We start from the raw sequence: 27,989 nt of genomic DNA, 5'->3' as shown, positions 1-27,989 counted from the left end.
ATATATATATATATATATATATATATATATATATATATATATATATATATATGTATGTATGTATTTCATCACTACATGTTTGAACCATCAACACTAATTGCAATCCTGTATAAATTTTTATCACAATTTCAAACTCTTGAAAATCCAACCGGTGTAAAGTCCTAGATATTGAAGTCACACCAAAACACACAAAAAAACACTCAAAGCCCTCACATAAAGCATCATCAAAATCCAAATAAATTTAAAACAAAACTTATCCTGAATTATTTTATTAAAAAAACAAAACAATATCTAAAAATACGTATACAGGAAGGAGTGTCTTTTAAAAAGCAAGAAGAAAAATGGAAGTCCCCACGAAGGCTAGTAAAAAAAAAGAAAGGGTGAAAGATTATTATTTTTCGTTAAATTTGGAGGGACACCTAATTTATTGATGGGAAGTATATAATATTTATAGAGATGAGAATATGATTATGCACAGAGACTTGAGATTAGAATTTACTAACGTTAAATAATAAAATTTAATTGTCAAAAATTAGAATTTACTAACGTTATATAATCCACACGACAAATATGACTCGTACTGACAATCATTGTTCAAGATGCTCGTTTCATAGTCGCTATATTGACAACTTTCATTAATGATACCCATTTTTTAAGTTGATCAAAAATGCTCTTAATTAATCAAAAAACATGTAGTTAGGACCACTTGATGCTAGTTATCACATTATATCATTTAATTATCAAAAGAAAATCACATTATATAATTCGACAACTGAATCAATAATTATGTTTAAAATTGAAGTAAGATCACAGGTTTGGAGTTCACTTGATTTTAAGATAGCGAGAGATCATTAATTACGTTAGTCTAAATCATTATGAGGACCACTTAATTTATTAATTATTTGATTAGTCCATGACTTCACAAATAGAGACATCTTAATTCGTACTTAAGCTTAGCAATTTGTCTAATTAGGACCACCAATAAATTATTAGGACCACTTTAATTAGCCACTATATTTAGTTTAAGACTTCCTGAAAGAGACTATTAAATTAACACATAACTTTGAAATTTGTATAGTTAGGACCACTTGATTGGCCAGTAAAATTTACAGAGTAGGAAAAAACAACTAATTATCGACTAATCACGAGATCAGAACCATCTTAATTAGTTAAGATTAATTTTTGTAACAGGACCACTTGAGCTTGTACAAGTCAGTATTACAATACTCCATATTACAAACCGACGAATATTACTAGATTTTGTGACAAATTTCACGATCTCATAGTCATAGTTTATTATATATATCAATTTATTTTGCATGATAATCGTTTCTTAATTTTGCTGCTTAAGCTTTTTTGTTTTGTAGTTGATACATAGCATTTTGTGATAAGTTTTTGGCGGTTTAAACTGTTGATTGTGCATCCGACTTGGCCTCTTTTAAGGAATAATCGGGCAGTTCTTACTCATTTTTTATAAAAAATTTATTGTTAGATAGATATTTTAAGATTATATAAGATGTAATTTTATAATTTAATCTTAATAATTAAAATTTTTATTTAGAATAAAATTAAAAATAATTTATGAAATCATATTTCATAAGAGTCTTAAATGCATGCCGGACCTTCTATATTAAACATATACAATTAGATCGTTTTCATGCAAAATTAGTAATTTTATTAATTACGAGTAAAATGTAATGTGATAGCTAAACTATAACTACATTTGGTTGACTGAATTTCAAATTTATAATTAAGTATATGTTAAAAAATAGTACTTGAGGACCACTTTTTGCGATATTCTGCTCAGCCAATTTTTCTGGGTAAAAAATATATCTAACAAATATTTGGCAAATTTGAAGTTTCGATCATAAAAATGTTAAACCGCGTTAAATATCTGTAATTTACCTTTTAATTATTTGTTCACATGCAATAATTAAATTCCATGAAGCTATATACCTATTTGTACGCGCATAACGTTTTAAACAGCTTAGATTTGTAACTCGAATTAATGGGATCTCAAAATCTTCTCGCTCTGCCTCTCATTAATTTTTCCGGGCATGAACTGAAACCAGGCACTTTCCTATGGGACTCAATAAAATCTCAAGTCCATCAAGCTCTCCAAGAATTCGGGTGTTTCGAAGCCTCATTCGATAAAGTCCCGTCTGAGCTTCGAAAATCTCTGTTCACCGCATTGCAGGAGCTCTTTGATCTCCCTTTACAAACCAAAATACGAAACTCCTCCAAAATCCCTTTTCACGGCTACGTTGGACAGTACCCCATGGTTCCCCTTTACGAGAGCATGGGTATCGAAGGTGCCCCCTCTCTCGAAGAATCGCGAAAATTCAGTAACGTTTTGTGGCCTCAGGGGAACCCTGCATTCTGGTAGGTCTCTATAATTCATGTTACAGTCCTTTCGATTGTGTTTTCTGTCGCTAGTGTACTGACGTTTATTGAAATAATGAAAATTCTGTCAGCGAGACTGTACAATCGTTCTCGGAGCAGCTATCTGAGCTAGATCAGATGGTTAGGACAATGGTGTTAGAGAGCCTGGGCTTGAAAAAGTACTTAGATGAACATTTGGACTCCACGAAATATCTTCTTCGAGTTATGAAATACAAAGGACCCGAAACAGCTGAGGCGAAGCTTGGTTTAACTTCTCACACTGATAAAAATATTGTAACGATACTCTATCAGAATCAGGTCTGTGGATTGCAGGTGCAAACTAGAGACGGCGAATGGATCACTGTCAAGCCTTCGCCTGATTCGTTCATAGTCATGATCGGTGACTCTTTTCACGTAAATCATTCTCGTACCTTAAATTTGATTAAAATCTCTATCTGTTACTCCCTCCGTCCCATTTTATATGAATCATTTTCCTTTTTTGATGTACCAAAAGAATGAATTTTTCGTTGGTTATTACAACCACACATTCATAAACTACACTTATTTACTCCCTCCGTCCCATTTTAGTTGTCACATTTGGTTTTGTGCCGGTCAAATTGACCAAAGTTTGACTGAAATTTATTAATATTTTATCAATTGAAAAAATAAAAAAAATATGTCACCGAAAATAACTTTTAATCTACTTTAAGATGTAATTTTCAGTTTTTTAAAATGATAAAAAAGTGACTTGTAATCTTTGGTCAAAAATTAGTCAATTTGACCAACAAAAAAGGAAATGTGACAACTAAAATGGGACGGAGGGAGTAACATTCCTTGACTCTTTTTATGTGGTTAAGATTAAGTCAAACATTCATTTCTTAAAAACTGTGCTAGTCAAAGATGCTCATACAAACTGGGACAGAGGGAATATACTTTTATGATGTTTATTAAATTTAAAATGATTTTATGAAGGCTTGGAGCAACGGGAGAGTATATTCCGCTTATCACAGGGTGATGATGAGTGGATCGGAGCCACGATACTCGGTTGGATTGTTTTCAGTACCGAAAGAGGGGTACATAATAAAAGCCCCGGAAGAGTTGGTGGACGAAGAACATCCTTTGCTGTTTAAGCCATTTGATCATGTGAAGTTTCTTGGCTTTTACTATACAGAAGCTGGCCAGAAATGTGAATCTGCTCTTAAAACTTACTGTGGTGTTTGATTCTCGGCTGGCTTCCAACGCGCGTAGGGCCGATGCGAAACAACTTGAGTGTGTTTTATAAAGTATCTTGTACTCGTTTGTGTGTGTTTATTCATCTAGCATCGTCCGTTAGTTTGTAGGCCGTTAGACCCTACCTATCGATTGTTTGTAACCATCTTTCAAAAATATTAGAATGAGTCGTTTTTCGCTGATAAATGTCTTCGAGCGGAAAAAGTCGCTCGTAGATGGTTGCATCAATGGTTTGTCGGACCGGCACTGGTTTGTATTTGTAGTACCTGGTTTGCTTTTGTTTTCAGTGCTTGGGTTGTTTGTACTTTGATGGAACATATTTCACTGTTGAGTTTGATATATAAGCACTAAATTTAAATTATTATAAAGATTTATGAGCAGTATTTTTGAATTATTTGATGTAGTGTCAAAAATGTCTAGTAAAAGTTCCCACAACTATGATAATCTTTGCTTTCGTTAGCAGACAACTTGCCCAGAATAATAATGGATGACTACCTGATTCGAAATGCTCTAGAAATTACGAAATTTGAACAATAAAATTAAGAAATTAATTAAACAAGATCAAAACGTGCAGTCTTATATTAATTTGTTCTTGCTGAGAAACGGTCTGTCAATACTAACGACTAGATAATGATATAATATCAAGGAGCGGGATACGGTCTGTCAATACTAACGACTAGATAATGACATAATATTAACGAGCTCAGTGGCGAAGAGCTGAAAGGGCCTCATAAAAGAGTTTAGCTTTCATTCCAAGATATTCGGTCCAAGTCACTGGCCTATAAAGAGGAGGATGATAACGATCCACCAGTTTCGACAAAGGAGAAATCTCAGCATTATTTGGAGGACCAAACAGATAGGCCATGGACAAGCGGTGCTGATCACGGTTCACGACAACGCGATGGAGCACAGAAGGGTATGAGCCATTGGAGAGTATGTGGAGCAAGTCACCTATGTTAACTACTAATGCACCTTGGACAGGAGGGACCGTGACCCACCCGAACCCCTCCCTGAACACTTGCAAGCCACTCTGGTTGGTTTGGTGGAGAATGGTAAGAAGACTAGAGTCTGTATGATCCACTATGCCTATGGCACGACTCGGGTCGGGACAGATCGGGTATGAGTTCAGCTGCAAGACACCTCCACAGGGTCCGAATTCTCCATCCGGGCCTGCCCATTGGATATCTTCTTTGGTTATGCCAAGTGACTCCAGCACTATCCACATAAGCTTTCCAGCTAATTTTTTCATTTCCTGCTGGTATTCTTCTGTGGCATCACTACAATTATAGAAAGAAAACAAATTAAATAGAAAAAATTAAAAAAAAAAAAAAGCTGGTTTGATTTTATGTGAATGCAATATCTCCATATCTTGTCCTGGTCCACAGGTTACTAATAATTCATTCCTTGCTTTTTTTGGACAAGGCAACTAGTAAATATATAAAATCTTTTCACCTTTATATATTAGATAGATAGGATCTACTGCATAGCTATCTATATCTGTGTACCCTACCATCACAACGTTTGTGTGGCCTTGTTTTGTTTCAAATTAGTACACATTACACACTGCAGACACCCCCTCCAAACAAGCTTAGCTCAGTATCCATATCAGTATCAGCCTGAGTCAGAATATCGGTTAGGCTAATTAGTCCTGGTTGGGATGTCCGGAAATTACACCTTTTGACCCGAGTATCAATGTGCCTGTTTGGCTATTGCCACTTCAGGCTTCTTTCGACGAGAAGTCGGCTTCTACTTTTCTTGACCCTTTTAGTAAAAAACCAGAAGCACTTATAAGAAGCTGAGAATGCTAGCTTTTGTTTCAGTACTTCTACTTTTTTCCCAAACAGTTTAATCACTTATAAGTCGTAATTTACTTCCCACTTCTAGTCCAATTCTTTACTTTGAGCAAAAAACACTTTTTTTTTAAGTTTACCCAAACGATCTCAGTATCAGTATCGAGTTCTGATGATCTAACTAAAAGTTATATTTTGGTATAATAATTTGTGACACGGGTTAAGTATATTTACAAGAATGCGGGCTGTTTTACTTGAATATATGCATGCATTACAAGATGCGAAAAAGGAGAAGAATACCAGAAAGCAGTGTAATCCTCTGGCCAAAGTTTGCGAGCATGTTGAACGGGAGAACCAACAATGGTAAACCCCTCAGACCACATACGTTTCGGAAATAGGGACGAGATTCGAATAGGACCATATCCCACAGCTCCATCTTCGCATCGCTGAGCCTTGAGCTTCTGTTCGAAAGGAAGATTGAAGAGGCTCTTCGCCGCATCCTCCATGCGGTCCACAACTCGGTTCGACACTCCGTGGTTTATAATCTGGAAAGCTCCCCATGTTTTGCATGCATGAACCACATGCTTAAGGCCATTCACTAGATCATTTAAATCAATAACCGGTGGCAATTTAGAATGACTTTTTTCACGGCTTAAGGAGTAGTCGTGTGGCTCGGAATAAGGCCATGCATGAGAATCGGGTAAGTCTTGAAACGAGTTCAAGTCGAGGCTCTGGTTGTGGTGGTGGTGGAATGGTTGAGGAGTTTCGAAGCCATCGGCGAGTTTGTGAGGCATGAAGGAAGCTGAGAATGTGTGAATGAAAGAAGGTTTTGTACTTGGTTGCTTGGTTTTGAAAGATTTTGGGGTGCTGATAGTGTTGGCTAGAAGGTAGGATATTCTAAACAAAATTATGACGAGGAAATAACTAGATAGGATACGGAGGGTTTATATAGGGTGAGATGTAGAGGGGGCAAAGTGACTGGATCTACGTCAGTACTTCCTCCGTATCTTATTACTTTTCGTGTTTATCTTGATACGTTTGTCAACACACACTTTTTATCGTTAATATTTCATATTAATATTAAATATAAAGTATTTATTGTAATACGAATCCAACAAGATCACTCGTATGACTATATTTGGTCCTATAGATTTGACGTAAATTAATCATTTGTCTCATGTTATGAACAGTCCCGACATTTCAAACGAGCAAAGTTTAAAGAAACATATGGGTAGTTGATTTTTAGAATCCCTGTAATTACCAATTTAATCAATTAATCATATAATTATTATAAAAAAATTTAACAAATTTATTTTCGTAAATTTGACAAATTCACAGATTTCACCACCTCTCAACAAAGCAACGAGGGGTTGCTCGGGTACATAATTTAACGTGCGAAAGTGTCGGAAAGAGTGTTGATAAGGAGACAAGAAATGAAATGAAAAGAAGTTTGAGGTTAATTGTCATTAGACAAGAGAATATTCCACATTTACATAACCAACTAACCAAGCCAAACAATATCCCTAAACAATTAAACATGCACTATCGTCTTGTCTTAATTCTCATAGACACAAACAAATTCTCTAATTTCGCATCTTAAGCTCAAGGAATTTTCTGTCCCTATGTAGGGCAATTATGGTACCCTAATCACATGCTAATACAATAATTACCTGTCACTTCTCTATAAAACAAAATGCTCAATTAAGGTCGCCTAGAGCCTTTATTTGTACTACTCTTTTGAATTCGCATCGGATCTTATGTGAAGCTCAAAAAGCCACGCACAACGTTTGATCAACAATGAGATATTTTCAACTCCCTCCGTCCCAAAATACTTTCCTCGTTTATTTTTATCATGTTTGCCAACACACATTTTTTATCGTTAATATCTTTAGTTTCGTATTAGTACTAAATATAAAAAGGGTTTGTCTAGTGTGTGCCTATGGGCGGAAATTTTTGCATTTAGATCATTTTGATTGGTGTGGTTGGTGTATTTGCAGGGGTCCACCATTATAAAGAAATAGGAGCCCGTCAAAATGTTTAAAACATAAAAATTTTCGCGCTTAGCATGTGCCCATGGGTACACAATAAAAAAACAATATAAAGCTTCACCGTATTAAAATACTCATAAATACGAAGCCAACAAGTCATGACTATATTTAGTTTTATAGATTAGACGTAAATTTGTAATTCTGTCTCATGTCATGAATAGTCCCGACATTTCAAACGGGAAAAGCTTTTTGACAGGGAGGAAGTATCATATATTTTATGTGATATTTGTGTTGGAAATTTGTCATTTTGAGCACCAATTTGAGTGAGGCTCGGCTACGTGCTCGTGGCAGGTTATGCTTGGATTATGTTCTCCTCCGAGAGAGCTTTCCAATGCATGTTTATTCACTCAAAACGACTAAGGAATGGATGAGTTATGATGATCCAAAGTTGTTTCCTTGGTAGTGGAAAAATTGGAATAAAAAGCTTGAATCCCACATAGATTCAATAAAGAGCCTTTAAAGGCTTTATATAGCAAAACACTTTGGTAGTGTCCAAATGTGTTACTAGTGTTATGCTCCACCACCTACGTGCGCGCAGGGGGGGTGCAAATCGTGGGATTTCGAGGGAAATTTCGTGGCTTCGCAAGCCTCGGGCTTTTCCGCGTGTGCGACCTGCGGACACGAATGCAGCAAAATCTGGGCCCGAAGAATTACGGACTAGTTTTCGGATTAATTGTTTGGTTTTAAATTAATTCGATTTGATTTCGGATTTAATTTATAACCGTGTAAATTAATTAACGCGTTTTAATTAATTACAAAGCGTAGCGCACAAGTCTTGCATTGCCTATATATATTCATTATAGTTTAGGGTTTGCACTCACGAAAAAATACACAGCCTCTCACGTCCAAAACCCTAGCCGCGTCGGTGATAGTTTTCAACCTTGTTCTAGTTCGTCGAAGGTGCTTCTCGCATCGTTAATCCGTTTTATCCTGGGAGGCGATCGTTCATCACATACGGTGAGGGCGAAATACGCTTTAAGGAGACAGTTGCGCACTGGACTCGGATTCTCTTACATATATCCTTCGTTTCGATTCTGTCTCCTACGCTTTGCACACATAAACACTCTTTGATTTTTGCACAGATTGTATAACAATCTTAAAGCGTAGTTTTTATTCTGTTTTACATCTGTGGTTGATCTGATTTGGTTTGTTTGCGTGTTGATTCACAGTATAATGGAGAATGTTAACAATGCTATCCCCACGAGCGGTACGGCTGTTGATCCCAACGCACTGGTTAATCCAGATGGGGGTCAGACGCAGCAGTCGCAGGCTAACCCCAACGCACTGGTTAATCCAGATGGGGGTGTGCCATCTGGTTCTGGACCTACGCCTGCGGGCTCTGGTTCTGGACCTACACCTGCGGGCTTCGGCTTCGGGACTACGCCTCCGGGCTACGGTTCTGGGACTACGCCTCCGGGCTATGGTCCTGCGGGACAGATGATTTTTGGTCAGTTCAGTGTTCCACTTACACATTGTCCGGCAGGACATGTTCCTCAGCCGAATGGGACTGCTGTGCATACAGCGCCTGTTGCGCCCTTTGTGCCACCTATGCCTCATGTGCCTACTTCTCACACTGAAAGGCCGGAAAAGTTCAACGGAACGAACTTCAAACAGTGGCAGCAGAAGATGTTGTTCTACCTGACAACACTGATATTAAGTTGTTTTCTTATGATTTCGGGGTCTATTGGCAATGTTCATCGTAAAGTAGAATCGTAAATGATGAACAACTAGTTATAGAACCTCGATTCAAATCAATTCGTTACGAGATTCAACGGAATCTGTTGATTAAAATATAAAATTAATCTTAATCCACAGAGAACCTCCGGCTATAATTTTTAATTTTTAAAAATCAAAATTTTCAGTTATGAATACAACTTCATCTAAAAATCGTACCAAACCGTCTCTCTCTCTCTCTTACTCTCCATAAATATTAACGAAAGTATCATATCGATATCATTTAATGTTGCAGCTCCTCTGGACATCCCGAGCTCTTACAAGCCGAGTTAGAGAGTATCATAATAATAATAAAAAATTAACATACGACCTGCAATGCCATATTTCTTTGAAATAATTGGAACATCAGTTAATAACATGCTACCAGCACCGAGGTCCGAGTTTTAGCAGAGTAATTACTTAAATATGCAGGCAAAACATCAATTCCATTAAAAAGATAACAAAAATTACACACATTTTGTGTTAATTTGATTTATTTTAACGAAACGAGATATATCATGTATGAGATATATGAACTATGAAGTATGTTTAATATCATTTTTAAATTAAATCGAAGAAAAGATGACGTGTAATGTAATTGTCTAGAAAAAATATGTTTTCTTTTCCTTTTCCCGAATACAAAAATTAGATATAAAAAACTCATCGACATATTTAGACTTCAAGTACCACAAATTTAGTTGGTGTGGCCCCCAAAGGGCTCAAAACTACATGCATTATAAGCGATGTCAAATTGATGTACATTCTGTCGACCAAGAATAAAATAGATATTCTCTGTTTGAAATACAAAATGCTTAATTTTTTGACATGAATTTATAAAAAATTTGATCGTATAATTTAATATTATTTTTAATTAAATATATGATTAATATTATATTCAGAACTTTAAAATAATGATTTCTGACTATATGACCAAAAATTTAAAAATATGTATCAGTGAACGACCTATATTTCAAAATAACTGAAAAATAAATGTATACAAGTTAGCGAGGCATAAAATGTGTGCCGCCTATTTTCACCTCCCTAGAATTTATCTACTTGCTAAAATTATGTAAAAAAACTAATGCCAGAACCAGTGCTAGAAAATTCTTCATGTTGTTGGATGCTCCATTAGAACCTGCAGCCCAAAAAAAAAAAAGATACAGTGTTATCAGGTGTTTTTAGCACAAATTGTACGCAGAAAAAATACTCAACAAAACAGGGCCATATGCTTCGTGTTCCTTCGTAGTTCGTACCGTTTATTGGCGAGCCGGAACTAGTACTGGGTGGCGGTGGAGGCGGGCCTAATCCCAGGTTCTTACAATCTGCACCCAAGTAGCCTGAAAACAGAACCCGATATTCGAGTTTCAGTAAAGACATGTATACGTCGTGTACTTAAAATTTTACGTAAATGTAATGGAAAATAAGGCAACTTACATTGCTCAAAACAAGCAAAGGAAGGGTTATTAAACAAATTGGCAAACCCTTCGTTGCATTGGCAGGAGTGACTGTTGCTAGTTTCGTTAGCCACGCAGGATCCAGTGCCACACCACACAAGATTACAAGCTGCACAATATTAATTATTCATCATTTTTTTCTCGTATTGTGTAAAACATAGTGCCTTTCGATTAAATATTTAGTAGATAAAAAAATGATAAATATTTACGGTTTGAAGCGTTGAAGGGTGGGAGTGGAGGGGATGGCGGTAGTGGCGCTCCGTTTCCACATTGAAAGTCCACTGTGCCTGCAAGAGGGGGGGGGGGGGGGGGAGAGTTTATAAATCAATTACTATGAGAGAGATGAGAGAGAGAGGGAGGGAGGGAGGGGAGAGAGAGAGAGAGACAGAGGGAGAGAGAGCGAGAGAGCGGGAGAGAGGGAGAGAGCGGGAGAGAGGGAGAGAGAGAGGAGAGAGAGAGAGAGAGGAGAGAGAGAGAGAGAGAGAGAGAGAGAGCGAGAGGAGAGAGAGAGAGAGAGAGCGAGAGAGAGAGAGAGAGAGAGAGAGAGAGAGAGAGAGAGAGAGAGAGAGAGAGAGATGAAATTCAAAAATCAAAAATTCAGACATCTAATTTTCAGAGAGAGAGAGAGATGAAAATCAATAATGCAGACATCTAATTTTCAGAGAGATTGGGCTTAAAATGAGTGGTTGTATGACAAATAGTGAAAACCAAGAACAAGCAGCAATGAAAATATGAACCACATTGCGACACTGGCCTGACACAAAAAACTAATAGTACAAAACAGAAAACTTAAGCAACCATATGATCATCAATTCAAAAACACAACTTTCATTTCTCTGCATTTACCTATTTTTCTGTACTAATTTCCTCAAAAAACTCACTGAACAAATTTCAGAAAAATTATACTACAGAGACAGAGCTAGAAATGGACTTACAATTCGGAAGAGCACAAGAAGGGAACGCAAAAGAAACAGCAGGAATCTGCTTCCAACCAGGATTACAATCACATTCGATCCCGAGCAGCGTCTCATTCGAACCTCTGCATGTTCCCTCTCCGCAGTTCACTATCGCGCATGCTAGACCTGCATATAAGACCGCAGCAGCTAGCATTACTCGAAAGAAACCTCTGTAGGGTGCGGCTCAAATGAGAACCTGAAAAACTTTATACCTTGGAGAGGTGCTAGCAAATTTTGAGAAGTAGTAGTGATAATGTTAATGCAGCAGAAGCAGAGGAGGAAGAGTTTGAAAGTTGAAGACAGAGAGAATTTCAAAATGCAACTTCCCATGACTTCTGAGACTTGCTAGTAATTGTCGTAGCTGTTGTTACATTTATACTATACGGCTAAAGCCTAAAGGGAAATGGATCTCCCGTCTTTTCATTAATCTCAAATAAAGAATTGAATTATAATTACGGGTTTTCGAGATAAACAAGATAAACGACCTCTTCGTTCATTGATATACTCCCTCCGTCTCAATTTACACGTTCATTTTGCTTTTTGAGAAGTCAAAATTGACTAATTTTTGACCAACTATTAAAAAATATTTATTTGTTATGACAAAAAGTTACGTATTAAAATATACTAGATTTACTTTTCGATGATATTTTTTCTAAAAAAAATTATAATTATATAATACATATAAATTTCGGTCAAAATTTAGTCAATTTGACTAGTCTAAGAGTCAAAAGGAACATGTACATTGAGACGGAGGAAGCACGTTGCTTCGTGTTCCCGGGTGATTTTAAAATTTTGAGTGTTGAGGAAAATTGATGGCAATTACAATACACAATGTACGAAAAATGGGTATGGAAACGTTGGTTAGTCCATCAAAGAATAACAATGCCGTACATATCAAATTGGCCTGACATGTTCTTCGCTGATGCTTTTTTGTAATTTCTGCCACTCGAAAAATTACTAAAAATCATAATATTTTTTGTTTTCGGATTTGGAACGGTCTAGTTTTATTCTACAAGAGCGAAATTGTGTATATCTCAGTTTCATTTTCGGAATTGAAATGGTCTAGTGTCGTTTCAGAATAAATAAGTGAAATTGCGTACATCTTAACTCTCTTGACCGGCCAAACTCCGCGGAGTTGGTTTATTTCAGAAGGGAAAGGAAATGACGCAACAATTTTCTTTGAAGATATAATCAGATTTTCCATCTTTACTGCTAAAAACTGAAAAGAAATTAATGCGAGCAACTGGGGTAGAATTGCTAGCATTCTAAAGATAGAACTTTCTTCGCGGTGATCGGATCCTCTGGGATAGATTATGCAAAGTATTACTGTCTGCTATAATCTGACAAATACGGAACGGACGGAAATAGCAAAGAGGTGTTTAACGACCATCTGTGAATACAAAACAAATCTGAAAATGACATGATGATCGTTATTCTAACGTATAATTTTACTACGAGCCTTTTGTGCTGAAGAACGACGTCAAAGACAATATACTCTTTAACTTATTCCTTCAGGAATCAGTCCCTCTAATAGTCTAATAGTATAAACAATAGTACTGCATAGTGATCTAAGAAGCAAAGGCTCGCAAACCTGTTATATGTCTTTCCTGCTATCTTACGTTGCATCGTGACAGACACTAGTTCGATTGTCTCCACTGCTTCCCTCTGTTTGAAGAGCCACTTCATTACTGTCAACATCAGCAGATTCTAAATAACAGTTAGAGACTAGCAGTTTAAACTAAACAGACCCAGTTTCACTTCAAAAGGGTGTGAATCACAAAAGTCGACAGCAATTCCAATCTTTTCACAAGTTCACAATTCCACAATTGTTGTATAGAGAGGGCTCACATTACTTATGGAGCTTCTTTTTTTCTCTATAAAAACACGGCAGGAAGTATTTCCCTTTCCGAATAGATTTCTGCAGTAACAGCAGTTTATGAAATAGCAATATACTAGTTTGTAGTACCACAATCTGGTGAATATATATTTCAATATCTATGTTAATTGTTGGACGAACAATCACTCCAACATTCCACTAGTTACCAGCTCTTCTAATCCTTTCTTGAGCCTTTTTGAAGCAAGCAAGCAGTCATTCTCCAGCAGTCCTCCAAATGAGATCCTGACATGTCCAGGACAACCACACGCACTTCCTGGAATCAAAACAACCCCGTGTTTTCGAGCTAGCCATCGAACAACTTCAAAATCTTCAGTGTGTTTCTCAGGAAGCTTCGCCCACAAGTATATTGCACCTTCTCCTCCTTTAACAGCACCTTCTCCTAAGGGAGCCAATGCTTCTTGAATAATTGTTCTATTCTTGACAAGTTCTTTCACCTGATCAGTGACCCATTCTGGTCCCACTTCTAATGAAAAAAGTGCAAGCCGTTGTGAGATTATAGAAGCACAAATGGGTATGTTGTCCTGGACTTTGAGAAGTTGAGCTGCAAATCCTTCTACTTCCGAAGGATATGCTATCTGCATAATGAACATATATATCACTATAATTAGTCTCAAATCATAATCTAAGATAATCATATATGCTGATACAAAAACTGATGAAATTCTCAGTAGAAGGTGTGAAGCAGGCAAATTTGCGTGACGAACAAAAAGGGGTTTTTAGCACTAGGTTTTGGCCACTAATAGATTACAAATGTACATGTTAAAAGTAAAATGACTAATAGGCGAACCCCGATTAACTACAACCCAAAAATATATTGTAAATACTTTAATCAAGTATACACACTGGCCAAGAAGTGCAATATACTTTTTGAAGAGAAAAGAGCAGGAAACGTATAGCTAGTAGGGTGAATGATATGGTTCAGTTTATTAATCTTGTAATTCAAGTAACATCAAAATGCTGAAACAAAATTCAGCAAACAGATGTAATTTCTTACATTTTGGGAGATATTAATTACAATATTTGATATAACTAGGTAAGCATATCCACTACTTTTTGAAGCTCCACCATCCCCAATTAAGATGAAGACGGTACATTTGATAAAACCACATTACTTTCAAAATTTTAACAGCATGACTTACATATCCAACACGCCATCCCATCATGCCATAAGCCTTAGAGAAGGAAAATATGTTGACAATATGATTGCCCTCCACACATGAGTGCTTTCGACCATCAAACATAAAGTACCTGAATGTGCAATAGGTAAGCCTTCTTTAATGAAGAACATGTAAATATATAATGAAAATTATATATTCTGCTAGAACTTTCATATATAACACACTATAAATGATTCAGGTGTAAAGAACTATTAGTCATATTATATGAATGCAATGGGACTGAATCTTCCGATATGGATTAAGATTAGCTTCTCAGAGTTAAATAATAATAATTGTATCACTAAGAGGATACACTTTTGAATAGATTTCTGGCAAAAAAGAATTCTTACTCGTATGTGTTATCCACCAAAAGCCAAGATCCAGCATCTCTGCAGATATCTGATAGCCTCTACTTGAGTAAGAAAAGAAAAACACATAAGAGAATTGAGATGGCAAAAATCCAAGATTAAAGATCTTCAGAATGAGAAGACAGACAGACCTTGAGCAGGGCATCTGGAATGTAGGTTCCAGATGGGTTTCCTGGGTTCACAACAGTAACAAGCTTGGGTGTTGGTTTAGTTTCCTGTAGAATCCTTTTCAACCAGTCTGGAAACCAAGATACAACAATAAGCATGATATTATGAAAGTGAGCGTCTGCCTATTTTGAGAGGAAATATGATACTGAAGAAAGATCTCTCATACCAACATTGAGCATTTTGGGTATTACAAGATACTCAATTTAACACCCATGCAAAAGTACAAAACTTGACAGAATACACACACAAACATCCCATTTGAGATTACTGACAGAAAAATTTTAATTTCTCTATGCACACTTGCATATTTATATGATGTCAAGTCTCAACTAAATGATATATGCACAAAATGCATTAAAGAATCACGTAATATACAGAGAGCATGTCATTCATCTGGAACCCTAAGGTATATAAACCAAGATGTTCTTGGTGAACTGCAACTCATGTATCTCCAACCTCGAATCAACCTTTAATTATCTACCTTAATGAAGATTACACAGCAATGACATATACATGTGTGTGTGTGTGTGTGTGTGTGTGTGTGTAAGGAAAGAGAATAGAAACTCCTGACACATTCACCTTAAGAGTGAAAATTTGCCAAAACACTGCTAAATCCTTAAAATACAAGATCTTACTTTCCATTGTGGAAAGCTGAACCTAGTATGGAGGGGCTGAAAATGAAAGCAAAAGTACATCATAGAAACTTAAGTAAAATACTATTATTAAGAACTCTACAGTTGGAACTAGATATAACTTGAAATAAAATAATGAAAATCTTCCCTATGAAACAGATTTAACAAGAACCTGGCTGTCTAATGCACAAGGTAAATGACAGGCCATGAAGATAATTTAACATTCAAAACCCCCTAATACACATAAATCAACTAAAAATTCGTTGACACTAAAATCGCTTTTCAGAAGCTCTAGTTTTAAGAGTATTGCATAATAAACATGCTATCAACCTTCTCACCTGCATCTGGGTGAAGCGTCTCTGGATTACCAGGACCAACAAGAATATTAGTAACACCTGTCATCTGGAATGACATGTATGCATTGAAATAATAGGGTGCAAACATAACTACAGAATCCCCAGCATCGCACAATGTCAGAACGATATTTACAAATGCCTGCAGGATCGATTTTGGCATGATTAGTCGAAAGCAGGCCAAAAACATTTATTACACACACTAATAGATATAATGTATTAGCAGCAGTGCAGATAGAACTGAAAATGTAAACCACGGAGTATTAAGTTATTAACCATAAGGTCAGCGAAACGTCCCACTTCAAGTTAGTGCTTATCACTAAACTTGCATCGGCATATATGAAGTAGAGGTTTAATTGAACAACAGAGGAAGGAAGGACATACAAGGGAATAAAAATTATATAGAAAAGGAAGACTCCTAGTGACAAAAATTGTGCTTATACACTGTTTTCAAAATAAAAGGTTTGGTGCAAAATGATCTTTTTTAGTGACTTGAAGAATGTACCAAAAAGCAACACAATATATAAAGCCTAATTATATCAAAACCGGATGCAAGAACCTTATTACCCAGAAGTGCGCAGAGCGATTTTTTGTTGCTTATATCTGCTAGTCAGATCTAGAAAAATGTTTCATTTCTTCTCTTTCCTTTTCTGATGATATTAGAGAATGTCCTCCCACAATAACATTGTGAGTGGGTACTGGGTAACAGGTACTTTTCTGATGATATTATGCTCCTTAGTAATTTAGAACTAATTCCATTATAAAACATGAAAATCTACCAGCTATTACCTGATTCGCACCAGCAGTAACCATCACAGAAGATTTGCAAAGCTGATTTTCTTCACGCAACTGCATAAGAAATTAAAAAAACAAATCAACAGCTTTTTAGACATTTCGACGGACCAGAACAACCAAATGGTAAGCCTAAATCAACTATCTTTTTATAAAACATAAACCTTGATGGTATACAATTAAGGTTTTTGTCGTATAATATAAAAAGCCACCGAGCGGTTAATTTCTACAATACACAAATATATATCTAACCAAGAAATGTATATAATTGCAAACCTTTTTAACCAATGCTTCCCTGAGCTCAGGTAGACCTTCATCCGCACCATATCGACTAACTGAAGGTTCCCAAACAATCTCTTTCACTTTTTCTAATGCTGGCTTAGGTGGTAGCCAATGCACAACCCCCTAGACAATAAAATATTCTAAAGTAAGAAATTGCCAGCATCCTGAGACCCAATAAATAAGTACATACGCAAATGCAAAAAGGGTGATAGACTAATAGATAGCAGCTTATAATGCATATAATAGAAACACACAAATCCAATACAAAAAATCATCAACTGGACCCATCTTCCACATTTATTTGTGCCCAAGACATCAGTTCCTTTTAGAAATAGCATATTAAGGAAATGTACCACCGAGCATCAGGTCTAACACAATTGTAACTGCTATTTCTAATCATGAGTATATGAGTATATATATCAACATTGATCTAACCAAAATTATGATTGCAGAACACCGTCCTCAAGTACATTATGAGCCTACTTAGCACTATTCAGAGATAAGTGGTTCAGTGACCTTCCAGTGGTCAATCCTTCTGATTAGAATCTTAAGCAGTTAAAAGCCCGATAAGTAAAAGACCTTCTAGCTTAAGCGAATGATTAATTGGCACTCCAAAGCGCAAACAGTGAAAGTTTTCGACTTTCAGAATATATTACAATTGCAACCCGCAGATATGACTGGTATCAGAGGCATTGTCAATAACAAACTCACATAAGCCTCAACAGACTAATCCTATATAAATGTTAATACATACAATCTTTCCTAATGAAAAACCCAACTACATATATAAAGTTTGTAGCTTTGTGGACAATAAACAAACCTGAGCCAGGGACATCACATCTTTTGAACCACGGATCAATTCTTGTATCTGCAACCACAAATAAAACCAAAATTGGGGGTTTTAAATAAAAGAGACAAACAAAAACACAACCTCCCCCTTTCCGGGATGCCAAGAGTTCAAACCTTATCAAAGACAAGACGGAAAAATACACAGAATTAAAAATTATACCTGAACCATAACAGGTGTTTCAGTCTGCACAACCCTCCTAGCAAGCATCCCATAAGAACCCATCTCCCAATTCTTGATTCTCAATCTCAGATACAATTCCAACACCAACCCACCTAATAAAAGCTCAAAAAAACAAAAGGGCTTATTTCTTTTTTTTCACCTACCCTTTTAAAACAAGGTGGGTGTTACACAACAAAACCTCCAAAACTGCTTGTCAAAATAAAATAAAAAAGCAAGACTTTAAGCTGTAAAAAGCCGTTTGGTAAAAAGAACATTAAATTTATGAGAGCAGAGGATTAAGCTGGAGAAAGAAGCGTGGAAAGATGGAAATGCTTTGTATGTAATGATTTGGACAGGAAGTATTGTGTGTCTGTAATTGTAGGCTTGTAAGTATATGCGGGTCTGCGTAGATTATGTTTTGTTTATTGCTTTCTGTGCTTTTGTCTTTATGTTCACCGTTTTGTTTGTAAGTACTTGGATCATGTTTGACCTCAAGAACGCCACTCCTCGCTCTCCTTTTTCCATTTTCTTTTAAATTATACACGCTTCTTATCTTTAATAAATCCGATGTTCGGATATTTTTATTCTTAATAAATTTCGAAAGAACGTAAATGTGCATTTTTCTAGATTTTTGGTTACATGTAAATTTTAAAAAAAATATAAATATAACAAATTTTCTAGTGTGCCACGACAACTAGTATTTTTTAGATATCTATTTGTTACTGTATAATCTAATCAATAATGATTGTCTATGCACAAAAATCTCAATCAATACAATTCATCCACGTAAAAAAAATAGTTGTTAATATATATTCATGACACACACTATAAACTAAATATAAAAAATATTGTAATTGTTTTAAATGTTATACGCATATGGAGGATTGTAAAGTTCCTCATTGGTGATTAATTTATATTTTATAATTTAGAGGGTTTGGTTCATGGTTAATAAGCTCGGTTAATGAGAATCTAAACATCATATCCATATATTATGTTTCGATTACCAAAATTTTATGCGGCATGAAACCTCATTGAAGTTAATTATTTTTTCCACGCCTCTTGATTTACCCTTCCATGTACCATCATTTGCATTTTCGATTCTCATTCTAACCAACCATCCCAACATCGTCTTAGTCAATGTAAAGTATCATTCTTAGAATTTATCTTGTAAAGTTATGATACCATGTACAGTAACGTATATTATAGTTAAATAGATATTATAACAAAGAGTATTTTCAGCCATAATGTTTATGATGATTATTCAAAATAATATATATTATATTTTAATTCATAGAGAATCAAAAAATCTTCTATTTTAATAATATTCTCGATCTTTTTCACAATCTCTGTAATATATAAAATGAAACGAAAATACAAAAGTGCTAAGAACATCTCATTGTCCAATGAGACTGGCTATATGACGATGGACCTCCAAGATATTATGTAAAATTTGCTAAACATGTCATATATTTTAATTCGATAGCATCAACTATATTGATTGACTATATTTTAAAAATAGTATTTTATTATTATTTGGAGTTATTATAAATAGAATGTATTGTTTTAATATGATAATCGATGACATGACATTTGCTATAAATCTTGTTGGACAAATATAATCATTAATAAGTCTGATTTAATAATTATAAAGAAAGAGAGAGCATGGTTGAAATGTGATATTTTCAATAAATTATCTTACTTTCTATTTTTGATATATCGATTATTTTTTGGCGAAAAGAATTTCATCGTCAAACTTATTATTATTTTATTTTAACGTAGAACCCGCAGCCGCTACCTTTCGAGTGCGCACTAGGACCCACCACGAGCTCATCCAAGAGGCATAATTACACATTCTCCACCCTCCTGTGAGCAAGAGGATACAAGTATCCTCTTTAACCAGCTGAACCAACCTTGCGGCCCGTCAAAGTTATTTTTTAGTGCATATTTTATCGGAGTTTGAGTGATATATTGTAAAATTTGGGTAGTGTTTTTTCAATTTATGCATAACTTTTTGAAATTTTGAGATTCTAATAAACTACTAGAAAATATAAGAATATTAATGAATAATTCTATAAAATTCATCATTTAATGAATTCGGAAAATCGATCAAATTTTGAATATCAATAAATATTAGTGAATATAATTAAATAATCTTACGGGGTTGTATTCGATTGAGATTTTAATGAATTGTTTTTAGTCTATGGATTTTAATGGATTGTGTGTGATTTTGATTTTGTGCGGATTTTTGATAAAATGTCGCAGAGTTTATAGGATTTAAGCACAATGCTTCAAAATCCCATTGATTTTGGTGGGATTTCAAAAAATTTAAAATACACTGAAGAATGTCACAAAATCCATCATTTTGTGAAATGCAAAAAAATTCATTAGCATTTGAATACCATCAAATTTTAATGGATTTTAAACAATCCCAATTGAATACCATCGGATTTTAAAGCATAATTTAAAATCTCAATTGAATACCACCGGATTTTGTAGCATAATTTAAAATCCCAATTGAATACCTCAAGATTTTAATGGATTTCAAACAATCCCAATCGAATACTCTCGGATTTCATGAATGCAAAAAAATGCTTTAAAATCCTAATCCAATACACCCCTCTTAGTTAAGTATTACTAGATTTTTATTCACAATTTAAAATCCTTAAATATCACCATTTTTTAGAATAATTTAATTTTAATTAAATATTTTAATATATTTTCTAAAATCTAGCTAAATACATGAAAATTTTTATTTAAAAAACAAATGCATGATAATCAAAATTTCATGAAAATTCATAAAATATGAATGGAATACGCCTCTTTGGGCCGACAATTATCAGAATCTCGATGCAGTGTCCACTGTCCAGTCCAGATCTACTCGCGAGGGAAGCTTAAGGAAGTTTAATAGTGATGAAGTGGTGTATATAAGCAAATGGAACAAGTGTCCAACTCATAAATGACCTCAATGTTACAGGCCTAAGCCCAAGATTTATCAGGACGGATTAGATATTCCTTTGTATAGGCCGGAGAAATCTGCCGAATTTTGTACACTGGTGTTGTATGGCAGCGCCCACGCTTGAAATAGAATCATAGAACCGCTAAGTCCGCAGAACCTTATAGTTTTCACTGATTTTCACGATCGAAATCTAAATACATATTTTCTTGCATCGTTGTGTGTGCTCAAAAATAATTTCAAAATATAATACATAAATAATACATTTTTGTCATGTGCAGTTCTACTGCAGAACCCTAACTCATGCTAGAAATAAGGTAGTAGTTCTAAGGGTTCTCTCCCTAATGGTTCTCTTTAGAACATGACCCATAGAAGTCACGTTCAACAGGGAACCATTAGGTATAGAACCCTTAGAATCATTAGCTTATTTCTAGTATTAGTTACGGTTCTGCACTAGAACTGCGCATGAAAAAATGTTTTATTTATGTATTATATTTTGAAATTATACACACATAACGATACAAAAAAACATGTATATAGATTTGAATCCTGAAAATCTATGTAAAAAATAGGGTTCTGCAGTAGAATCTTAGTAGTTCTATTTTAAGTATCGGTTATCTCTTAAGCGCGACCTTTGTAATTAGATTGTAATAGAGTTTGGGACTTAATTAATCTAGTTTCAAAAAACTATTAAAAATGTTTCCAATTTAATAATTGTCGCCGTTTAAAATATAAATAACGGGTTTTCTAGGTTATGTCATGGGCATATGCTAAACGTGGAATTTTATAATTTTGATTTATTTTTATTGGCTCTTATATCTTAATAATGATGGATCTCATACATATACAACCACCACACCAGTCAAAATCTCTTAAGCATATAAAATTTCGCGCTTAACATGTGCCAATGGGCACACACTAGACAAACCTTATAAATAATTATTATCAAGTGCATTAAAATTGAGCACTTAAGTTGTCTCTTCTTGAAAATAAGAGATTGTGATTTATTATTTATTCGACTCGGTTATTGATATAGATGTCGTGTGACCTTTTCCTTATTAGATTACCATCTTTATCTAGGAAGCAAAAAGCGCGGTAAGTATCAAACATAACTTAATTCGGTACAAAATACTTTAGAAGATGCTTCCCATTTCTTAAGACTTTTCTTTTGTGCTTTCCATTTCCGAAGAAACTACTCAGAGATTAATTAACTTGGATGCATGAAAACATGAATTGAAGCAGCCACCTATAATTTGGTACCACCACATAAAAATGCAAATAATCAATGTGCATAAAAAATTTCAAGTATCCATTTACAATATATTCACCTATAATACAGTCTGATCTATACTCGTATAGCTAGCCCTGATCTATATCCAAATACACATCCTTTGCATTTCATCGATCATCAAGAAGTTTTGGACTTCGGAGCATCTGAAAATCTCTCGAACTCTTTGAATAGAAGATGTCGATGTATCTGCAATCTTCGAACACATTCCGAAAAAATACCAGATTTGATTCAGCAACTCGAACTCGATCCAATATAAAGCGTTCCTGTCATCAACCTTAGCCTCTTGCATGATTGAGAAAACATTCTGAAATATATCAAAACAGAAAAAATGGTCAGCTCAATATATAATAATATAAAAATATGTATATATTTCTCGCTCTTTTTATCAGATGCCCATGATCAAGGTGGATCTAAAAAGAGTCACCTAAATTTTTTTATATTTTTTCACCAATATAAATTTGAAATATTATCGAAGTGTCATGTAAAATTAAAAATATATAAATATTTTCTGAAAATTTGGCTGGTTTTCCGAAATTTAAATCTTAGATCCGTCCCTATCCTGATTAATGAAAATGAAGAAGAGATGTGACGACTTACTTCCATGGAACATCACCAAGCAACATCCAATCTCCATCTCTATCTTCATAAGTTGGCACATACTCAACTTTTCCATTAAAAACATCCACCAGCTTCTTCTCATCCACCAAATCTCTCACAACAAAACAACCAAACAAATCTTGCAATGCACGCAACAGCTCATCATAGCTCCCATAGCTCTGCAAATCGACTTTTCGCAGAAACGGAGTCCCATCCACCGCTACTTTCACGTACTTACAGCTCCTCATCACAATCTTCCGATGCTCTTTCACCGGCGGCCACCCCACCACTGCCGAATCCTTCTTACTTTTCTTGCTTACACTCTCGCCACTCATCGTTTCCTCCGAAAACGCTCGCTTCGTGCCCCTTGACTCCCCGGGCAAGCCTAGAGTCAGCTCCGTCTCTTCGTAATTGATAGCTGAAGTAATCGACTCTCGTGACATAATCAAAATTCTGTATTACAAAATATTATATACGACCTGATAGACCCGAACGCGTTTAGAAAGTGCAATGTAAGAGTGTATATTTATAGGAACAAGTTTGAAGGGCTGGCTGGGAGATATGATGACAAATGTGGACACGTAAAGATGAAGGGGCGGCTGAGATGCCTCCATGTCACCCGGTATAATTCATGATGAGAGCTTAAACTAAGCGTGTGTAATTAATATCTGTGGATCCGGGTGGTCGGTTCGATTCGGGCCTACCACTATATTTTTTCCTCGATTTTATGATCGATGCGTGTCGGAATGATTTGTTATTGTTTCATGACTTTAAGCGAATCTGTGGGTGGTTTTGTTTATTACTCCCTCCGTCTTAGCCAATACTTTACGTTTGGTTTGGGCACCATTGATTTTTAATGTATAAAAAGGAGATAGTGGAGTAAAAGTAGTGTGAAAGGGAGTAAAAGTATTGTGAAAAGGAAGGAAAAGTTGGGAAGTGGTGGGACCCATTAACTATTTTTGGTAAGTTTTGAAATGTAAAAAATTGGATTGGACATCCCAAAAATGAAACTGTAAAGAATCTGGTGGGACGGGGGGAGTACTATTAGCGGAAGTTACCGTGAGTGAAAGAGGTCGGAATTTGCAATTGAGTTTCTGTGTAAAATCGAAAGTTCGATGATGACGGAATGAGACTTTTGTTTATATAATGATAAAATTAAAGTAAAAGTTTATAAAAAATTCGAAGCTTTTTATTATAATATCGTGGATCTTGTTTACTAACTATCACATGTCATGATGATATTTTAGATATATTACTCCCTCTGTTTCTTTAAACTTTTTCCTTTTATGTCGGCACTGTTCATGGCATCAGACAAATTACTTATTTACGTCTAATCTATAATGCTAAATGTAGTTATGAGTGATTTGTTGGATTCGTATTTACGAGTACTTTAATACGGTGAAGTTTTTATATTTAATAATAATATGAAATTAAAGATATTAATGATTAAAAGTATGTATTGGCAAACGTGATAAAGACAAACAGGAAAAGTATTTAGGGACGGAGGGAGTATTAAAATAAATATTTTATCTGTAAAAATACTGGCATATTTTAACAAATTTTTATGATTTGTTCAGCTAATTGTTGAGTTTGATCCTTTGACTATTTTACTCTTCATAAAACAAAGGGTTTAAAGAAATCTTCTGAGTCAAATTAGTTGCATACTTACTCCTTCTGTCCCTCTCATTTCTTTACAGTTACTATTTTGGGATGTTCTTCTCATTTCTTTACGTTACTATAAATAGTAAATTTTTCTCATCATTACACCCACTATATTCTCCTACTATCTCATATTTAACAATAAAAACTACTATTACACCCACTACTTTCCTCCACTATCTCAAATCTATTATTAAATATTGATAGGTCCCACCACTTTACCCACTTTTCATCTAACTTTACTCATTTTTTATACATTGTCTTGGTCTCCGTGTCCCCCTCCAATGTAAACAATTGAGGGGGACGGAGGGAGTACATGTTATAGGGGGAGCATTTTTATGATGATAGAGTTTCTGCGAAAAATATTATATCGGAAAAAAAATGTGATTTAAAAGAATGTAATTAAATAACTTAAACATTAAGAATATATTCTAACAGTACTTTAAGGCTTTCACATATTGTCAAAAATAACAAAGATACAATGAGAAATTTATCATCGTGCATTTGGCTGAAACATTTTTTTCCTTAACTTATTTATTTCTAATTTATAAGCTGGAAACAAAAAGTTAGAAACAAATAAACCAATAAGAATATGAACACCAGCAACTTTCAGTTAATTACTTGGAAAATATGCGATCATCATTTTAAAAGTTGATTAGTAATTTTTAATTTTTATAATAATGACTTTAATTACACGTAAAATTTATAAATGTTGACATATCCATTAAATCAAATAAATTAAAAATTATTTTTTATTTAAAACCAATTCGATCTTTTCGAACTTATATCAAGGAATCACAACCAAATCCACTCCTTTCTTTTCTTTATTCTCATACGGAAATGATGATTTCTTTTACGTTTTAATTTCACACTAAATTCATACACGACTTCTAACCATAAATGTTCCCCTAAAACAAGTGGTATCCAATGTTATCTTCCGACCTGGTAAATATCTTGATACAATCTAATATATTAAAAATATAATATCGATCGGATTTTCAAATTAGAATATTATGAAGTGAACTAAAGAGGGACAAAACAAATCAAAGGGGACCAAGCTTGAGTTAGAAGATAAGTAGGTGAGGGAGCACCACATGAACGATCAAAATTCATGTGCCATCCGTGTGTCGAAGAGGGCTGGGAGTGGGTCCCACATGTCGGGTTTGATATGGTACATATTCAAGTGTTGTGGGCTCCACGTGGATCTTAAATTTCATGCATGTGATCATGTTGGCTTGTCGGCCCAATCTCATTACATGTTTCTTGACTTTAAGCCCTTTCCTACCGACACGTGGCTTTGGCTGTCCCGTTTTTCTACCTACACTGTTTCTTACTCCCTCTGTCCCTCTCATTTCTTTACAGTTACTATTTTGGGATGTCCCTCTCATTTCTTTACGTTACTATAAATAGTAAGTTTTTCCCATCATTACATCCACTATCCTCCCCACTATCTCATACTCCCTCCGTCCCACCAGATTCTTTACAGTTTCCTTTTTGAGTCGTCCCATCCAATTCTTTACATTTCAAAACTTACCAAAAATAGTCAATGGGTCCCACCACTACCCAACTTTTTCTCCCTTTTCACACTACTTTTACTTCCTTTTCACACTACTTTTACTCCACTATCTCCCTTTTATACATTAAAAATTAGTGGGTCCCACCATTTCACCCACTTTTCTTTCTTTTTTCACTACTTTATACATATTTCTTAACCTCCGTGCCCAAACCAAACGTAAAGAATTGGCTGGGACGGAGGGAGTATTTAACAATAAAAACTACTCCCTCCGTCCCCTTTTACTTGTCCCTTTTGGAAAAAAAAACGCATATTAAGAAAATGTTACTTGGATATCTTGTTTTCATACATATCCCTAATAAATGTAATGAATTAGATAGAGTTGTGTGTATATATATGCTAGTCAAACATTGGAAGTTGTTACTTTTTGAAAAAACATACAAAAAGTTGCTTTGAAAAGAGAAGTGGACAAGTAATTTGGGACAAATTTTTTTTTCAAAGTGGACATGTAAAAGGGGACGGAGGGAGTACTATTACACCCACTACTTTCCTCCACTATCTCAAATCTATTACTCCCTCCGTCCAGTCAATAGTATATATTGGGGGACGGGGGCGCGGCACGGACTTTAATGCTTCAATATAGTATAGTTCTGTAAATTATTTTTAAGATTTTCTTTTTTTGTATAAAAGTATAACATTTATATTTTTATACAAAAAAAGAAAATCTTAAAAATAAGTTGTGGAACTATGTTTTATAAGAGCCTTAAAAAGCGTGTCGAGCAGTGAAAAAGAAACGTATACAATTGACTGGGACAGAGGGAGTATTAAATATTGATGGGTCCCACCACTTTACCCACTTTTCATTTAACTTTACTCATTTTTCATACATTGTCTTGGTGTCCGTGTCCCCCTCCAATGTAAACAATTGAGGGGGACGGAGGGAATATTAAAGTCGTCGATTCTTTAATTGTTTCTATCTAGAAGAGTGGTATATAAAAATAAGAATTAATTATTCTGTAAATTTTAAAATACATGTTATAACCAGTTTTGAAGAATTAACATCTTGAAATTGAAAATGTATTGTTAAAATTAAAACAGTCAGACCTAATATATTAAATTTGAAAATTAGACTCTATTGATTATGGGAAGAGTATCTTCAACGACGTTGACCATAATTGCTGCTAAATTGGACGTGCAAGATATCATGTAAAATTTGTTGAATCCGTAAGATATTGTGCTTCAATGGTATTGGTTATATTGATTGGTTATAATTTAAAAACAATATGTTATTAATACTTAGATTATTATAAATAGAATATATTAGATATATTAGTTTAATATGATAATAAATGATATGTAATCTTCCAACATATTATATTTGTACGTAGAGGTTCGATAAATTTAACCAACCATACGAGGTCCGACAAATTTAGCCGACATAATTATAGATAATGTTTAGTATGGTTATGTAGTGTCATTTATTGAAAGCGTTAATTATAATTTTTATTTTTGATAAGCCGCTAAGCTTTTAACTAAGGGATTTTTATGGTTGAAAACTAAGAGATTTTTATGGTTGAAGATGCTCTCAACGGTTACATACACAGTTAGGAAAACAAATAAAATTCGGCCAAATTAAAATTTTATAATATATTCTCAATAACATAATTTAAGATAATGATAAATTTGTTAGAGATGCTCTCAACGAGTTATTTTTTTTTTTTTGAAATCAACGGTTGGATACACAG

General features: G+C 34.8%; 5 protein-coding genes across 5 annotated transcripts; 1 reads left to right on the top strand and 4 right to left on the bottom strand.

Annotated features, from left to right (window-relative positions):
• Positions 1 to 1,959: 1,959 nt before the first annotated feature.
• Positions 1,960 to 3,980, top strand: LOC108220956 (probable 2-oxoglutarate-dependent dioxygenase AOP1). The gene is made up of 3 exons (XM_017394855.2): positions 1,960 to 2,382; positions 2,475 to 2,796; positions 3,355 to 3,980. The coding sequence occupies exons 1-3, from the start codon at positions 2,009 to 2,011 to the stop codon at positions 3,601 to 3,603; spliced, it is 945 nt and encodes a 314-aa protein (XP_017250344.1). The 5' UTR covers positions 1,960 to 2,008; the 3' UTR covers positions 3,604 to 3,980.
• Positions 3,981 to 4,171: 191 nt separating this feature from the next.
• On the bottom strand, positions 4,172 to 6,329 carry LOC108222193 (gibberellin 3-beta-dioxygenase 1). The gene is made up of 2 exons (XM_017396098.2): positions 5,703 to 6,329; positions 4,172 to 4,889 (listed from the first exon to the last, which is right to left on the bottom strand). Exons 1-2 carry the CDS (start codon positions 6,194 to 6,196, stop codon positions 4,316 to 4,318), a joined length of 1,068 nt encoding a protein of 355 aa, XP_017251587.1. The 5' UTR covers positions 6,197 to 6,329; the 3' UTR covers positions 4,172 to 4,315.
• A 3,791-nt stretch (positions 6,330 to 10,120) lies between these two features.
• On the bottom strand, positions 10,121 to 11,930 carry LOC135153022 (uncharacterized). The gene is made up of 6 exons (XM_064094618.1): positions 11,786 to 11,930; positions 11,553 to 11,699; positions 10,827 to 10,904; positions 10,598 to 10,726; positions 10,417 to 10,500; positions 10,121 to 10,298 (listed from the first exon to the last, which is right to left on the bottom strand). The coding sequence occupies exons 1-6, from the start codon at positions 11,901 to 11,903 to the stop codon at positions 10,216 to 10,218; spliced, it is 639 nt and encodes a 212-aa protein (XP_063950688.1). The 5' UTR covers positions 11,904 to 11,930; the 3' UTR covers positions 10,121 to 10,215.
• A 1,375-nt stretch (positions 11,931 to 13,305) lies between these two features.
• Positions 13,306 to 18,666, bottom strand: LOC108219765 (aromatic aminotransferase ISS1). The gene is made up of 9 exons (XM_017393273.2): positions 18,232 to 18,666; positions 18,043 to 18,090; positions 17,217 to 17,345; positions 16,938 to 16,997; positions 16,134 to 16,290; positions 15,127 to 15,233; positions 14,978 to 15,036; positions 14,610 to 14,718; positions 13,306 to 14,045 (listed from the first exon to the last, which is right to left on the bottom strand). Exons 1-9 carry the CDS (start codon positions 18,292 to 18,294, stop codon positions 13,593 to 13,595), a joined length of 1,185 nt encoding a protein of 394 aa, XP_017248762.1. The 5' UTR covers positions 18,295 to 18,666; the 3' UTR covers positions 13,306 to 13,592.
• A 3,785-nt stretch (positions 18,667 to 22,451) lies between these two features.
• On the bottom strand, positions 22,452 to 23,589 carry LOC108222038 (auxin-responsive protein IAA1). The gene is made up of 2 exons (XM_017395921.2): positions 23,073 to 23,589; positions 22,452 to 22,779 (listed from the first exon to the last, which is right to left on the bottom strand). The coding sequence occupies exons 1-2, from the start codon at positions 23,513 to 23,515 to the stop codon at positions 22,704 to 22,706; spliced, it is 519 nt and encodes a 172-aa protein (XP_017251410.1). The 5' UTR covers positions 23,516 to 23,589; the 3' UTR covers positions 22,452 to 22,703.
• Positions 23,590 to 27,989: the final 4,400 nt, after the last annotated feature.

This window comes from Daucus carota, chromosome 5 (genome assembly GCF_001625215.2).
Source record: "Daucus carota subsp. sativus chromosome 5, DH1 v3.0, whole genome shotgun sequence".
Classification (NCBI taxonomy): Eukaryota; Viridiplantae; Streptophyta; class Magnoliopsida; order Apiales; family Apiaceae; genus Daucus; species Daucus carota.
Note: the sequence above shows the minus strand (reverse complement) of the source record. Positions and strands in the feature narration are given on the sequence as shown.

Excerpts from the sequence above, each read along its gene's own strand:
- LOC135153022 (XM_064094618.1), bottom strand. The coding sequence starts at position 11,903 with ATGGGAAGTTGCATTTTGAAATTCTCTCTGTCTTCAACTTTCAAACTC. Across the intron at positions 10,905-11,552 it reads TTCTTGTGCTCTTCCGAATT|GCACAGTGGACTTTCAATGT; the intron begins GTAAGTCCATTT and ends CCCCTCTTGCAG. Across the intron at positions 10,727-10,826 it reads ACCCTTCAACGCTTCAAACC|CTTGTAATCTTGTGTGGTGT; the intron begins GTAAATATTTAT and ends AATATTGTGCAG.
- LOC108222038 (XM_017395921.2), bottom strand. The coding sequence starts at position 23,515 with ATGTCACGAGAGTCGATTACTTCAGCTATCAATTACGAAGAGACGGAG. Across the intron at positions 22,780-23,072 it reads CTTGGTGATGTTCCATGGAA|AATGTTTTCTCAATCATGCA; the intron begins GTAAGTCGTCAC and ends GATATATTTCAG.
- LOC108219765 (XM_017393273.2), bottom strand. The coding sequence starts at position 18,294 with ATGGGTTCTTATGGGATGCTTGCTAGGAGGGTTGTGCAGACTGAAACA. Across the intron at positions 16,291-16,937 it reads TTACTGCTGGTGCGAATCAG|GCATTTGTAAATATCGTTCT; the intron begins GTAATAGCTGGT and ends TCGATCCTGCAG. Across the intron at positions 14,719-14,977 it reads TTGGTGGATAACACATACGA|GTACTTTATGTTTGATGGTC; the intron begins GTAAGAATTCTT and ends TTGCACATTCAG.
- LOC108222193 (XM_017396098.2), bottom strand. The coding sequence starts at position 6,196 with ATGCCTCACAAACTCGCCGATGGCTTCGAAACTCCTCAACCATTCCAC. Across the intron at positions 4,890-5,702 it reads GAGGATTACACTGCTTTCTG|TGATGCCACAGAAGAATACC; the intron begins GTATTCTTCTCC and ends CTATAATTGTAG.
- LOC108220956 (XM_017394855.2), top strand. The coding sequence starts at position 2,009 with ATGGGATCTCAAAATCTTCTCGCTCTGCCTCTCATTAATTTTTCCGGG. Across the intron at positions 2,383-2,474 it reads CAGGGGAACCCTGCATTCTG|CGAGACTGTACAATCGTTCT; the intron begins GTAGGTCTCTAT and ends AAATTCTGTCAG. Across the intron at positions 2,797-3,354 it reads TGATCGGTGACTCTTTTCAC|GCTTGGAGCAACGGGAGAGT; the intron begins GTAAATCATTCT and ends GATTTTATGAAG.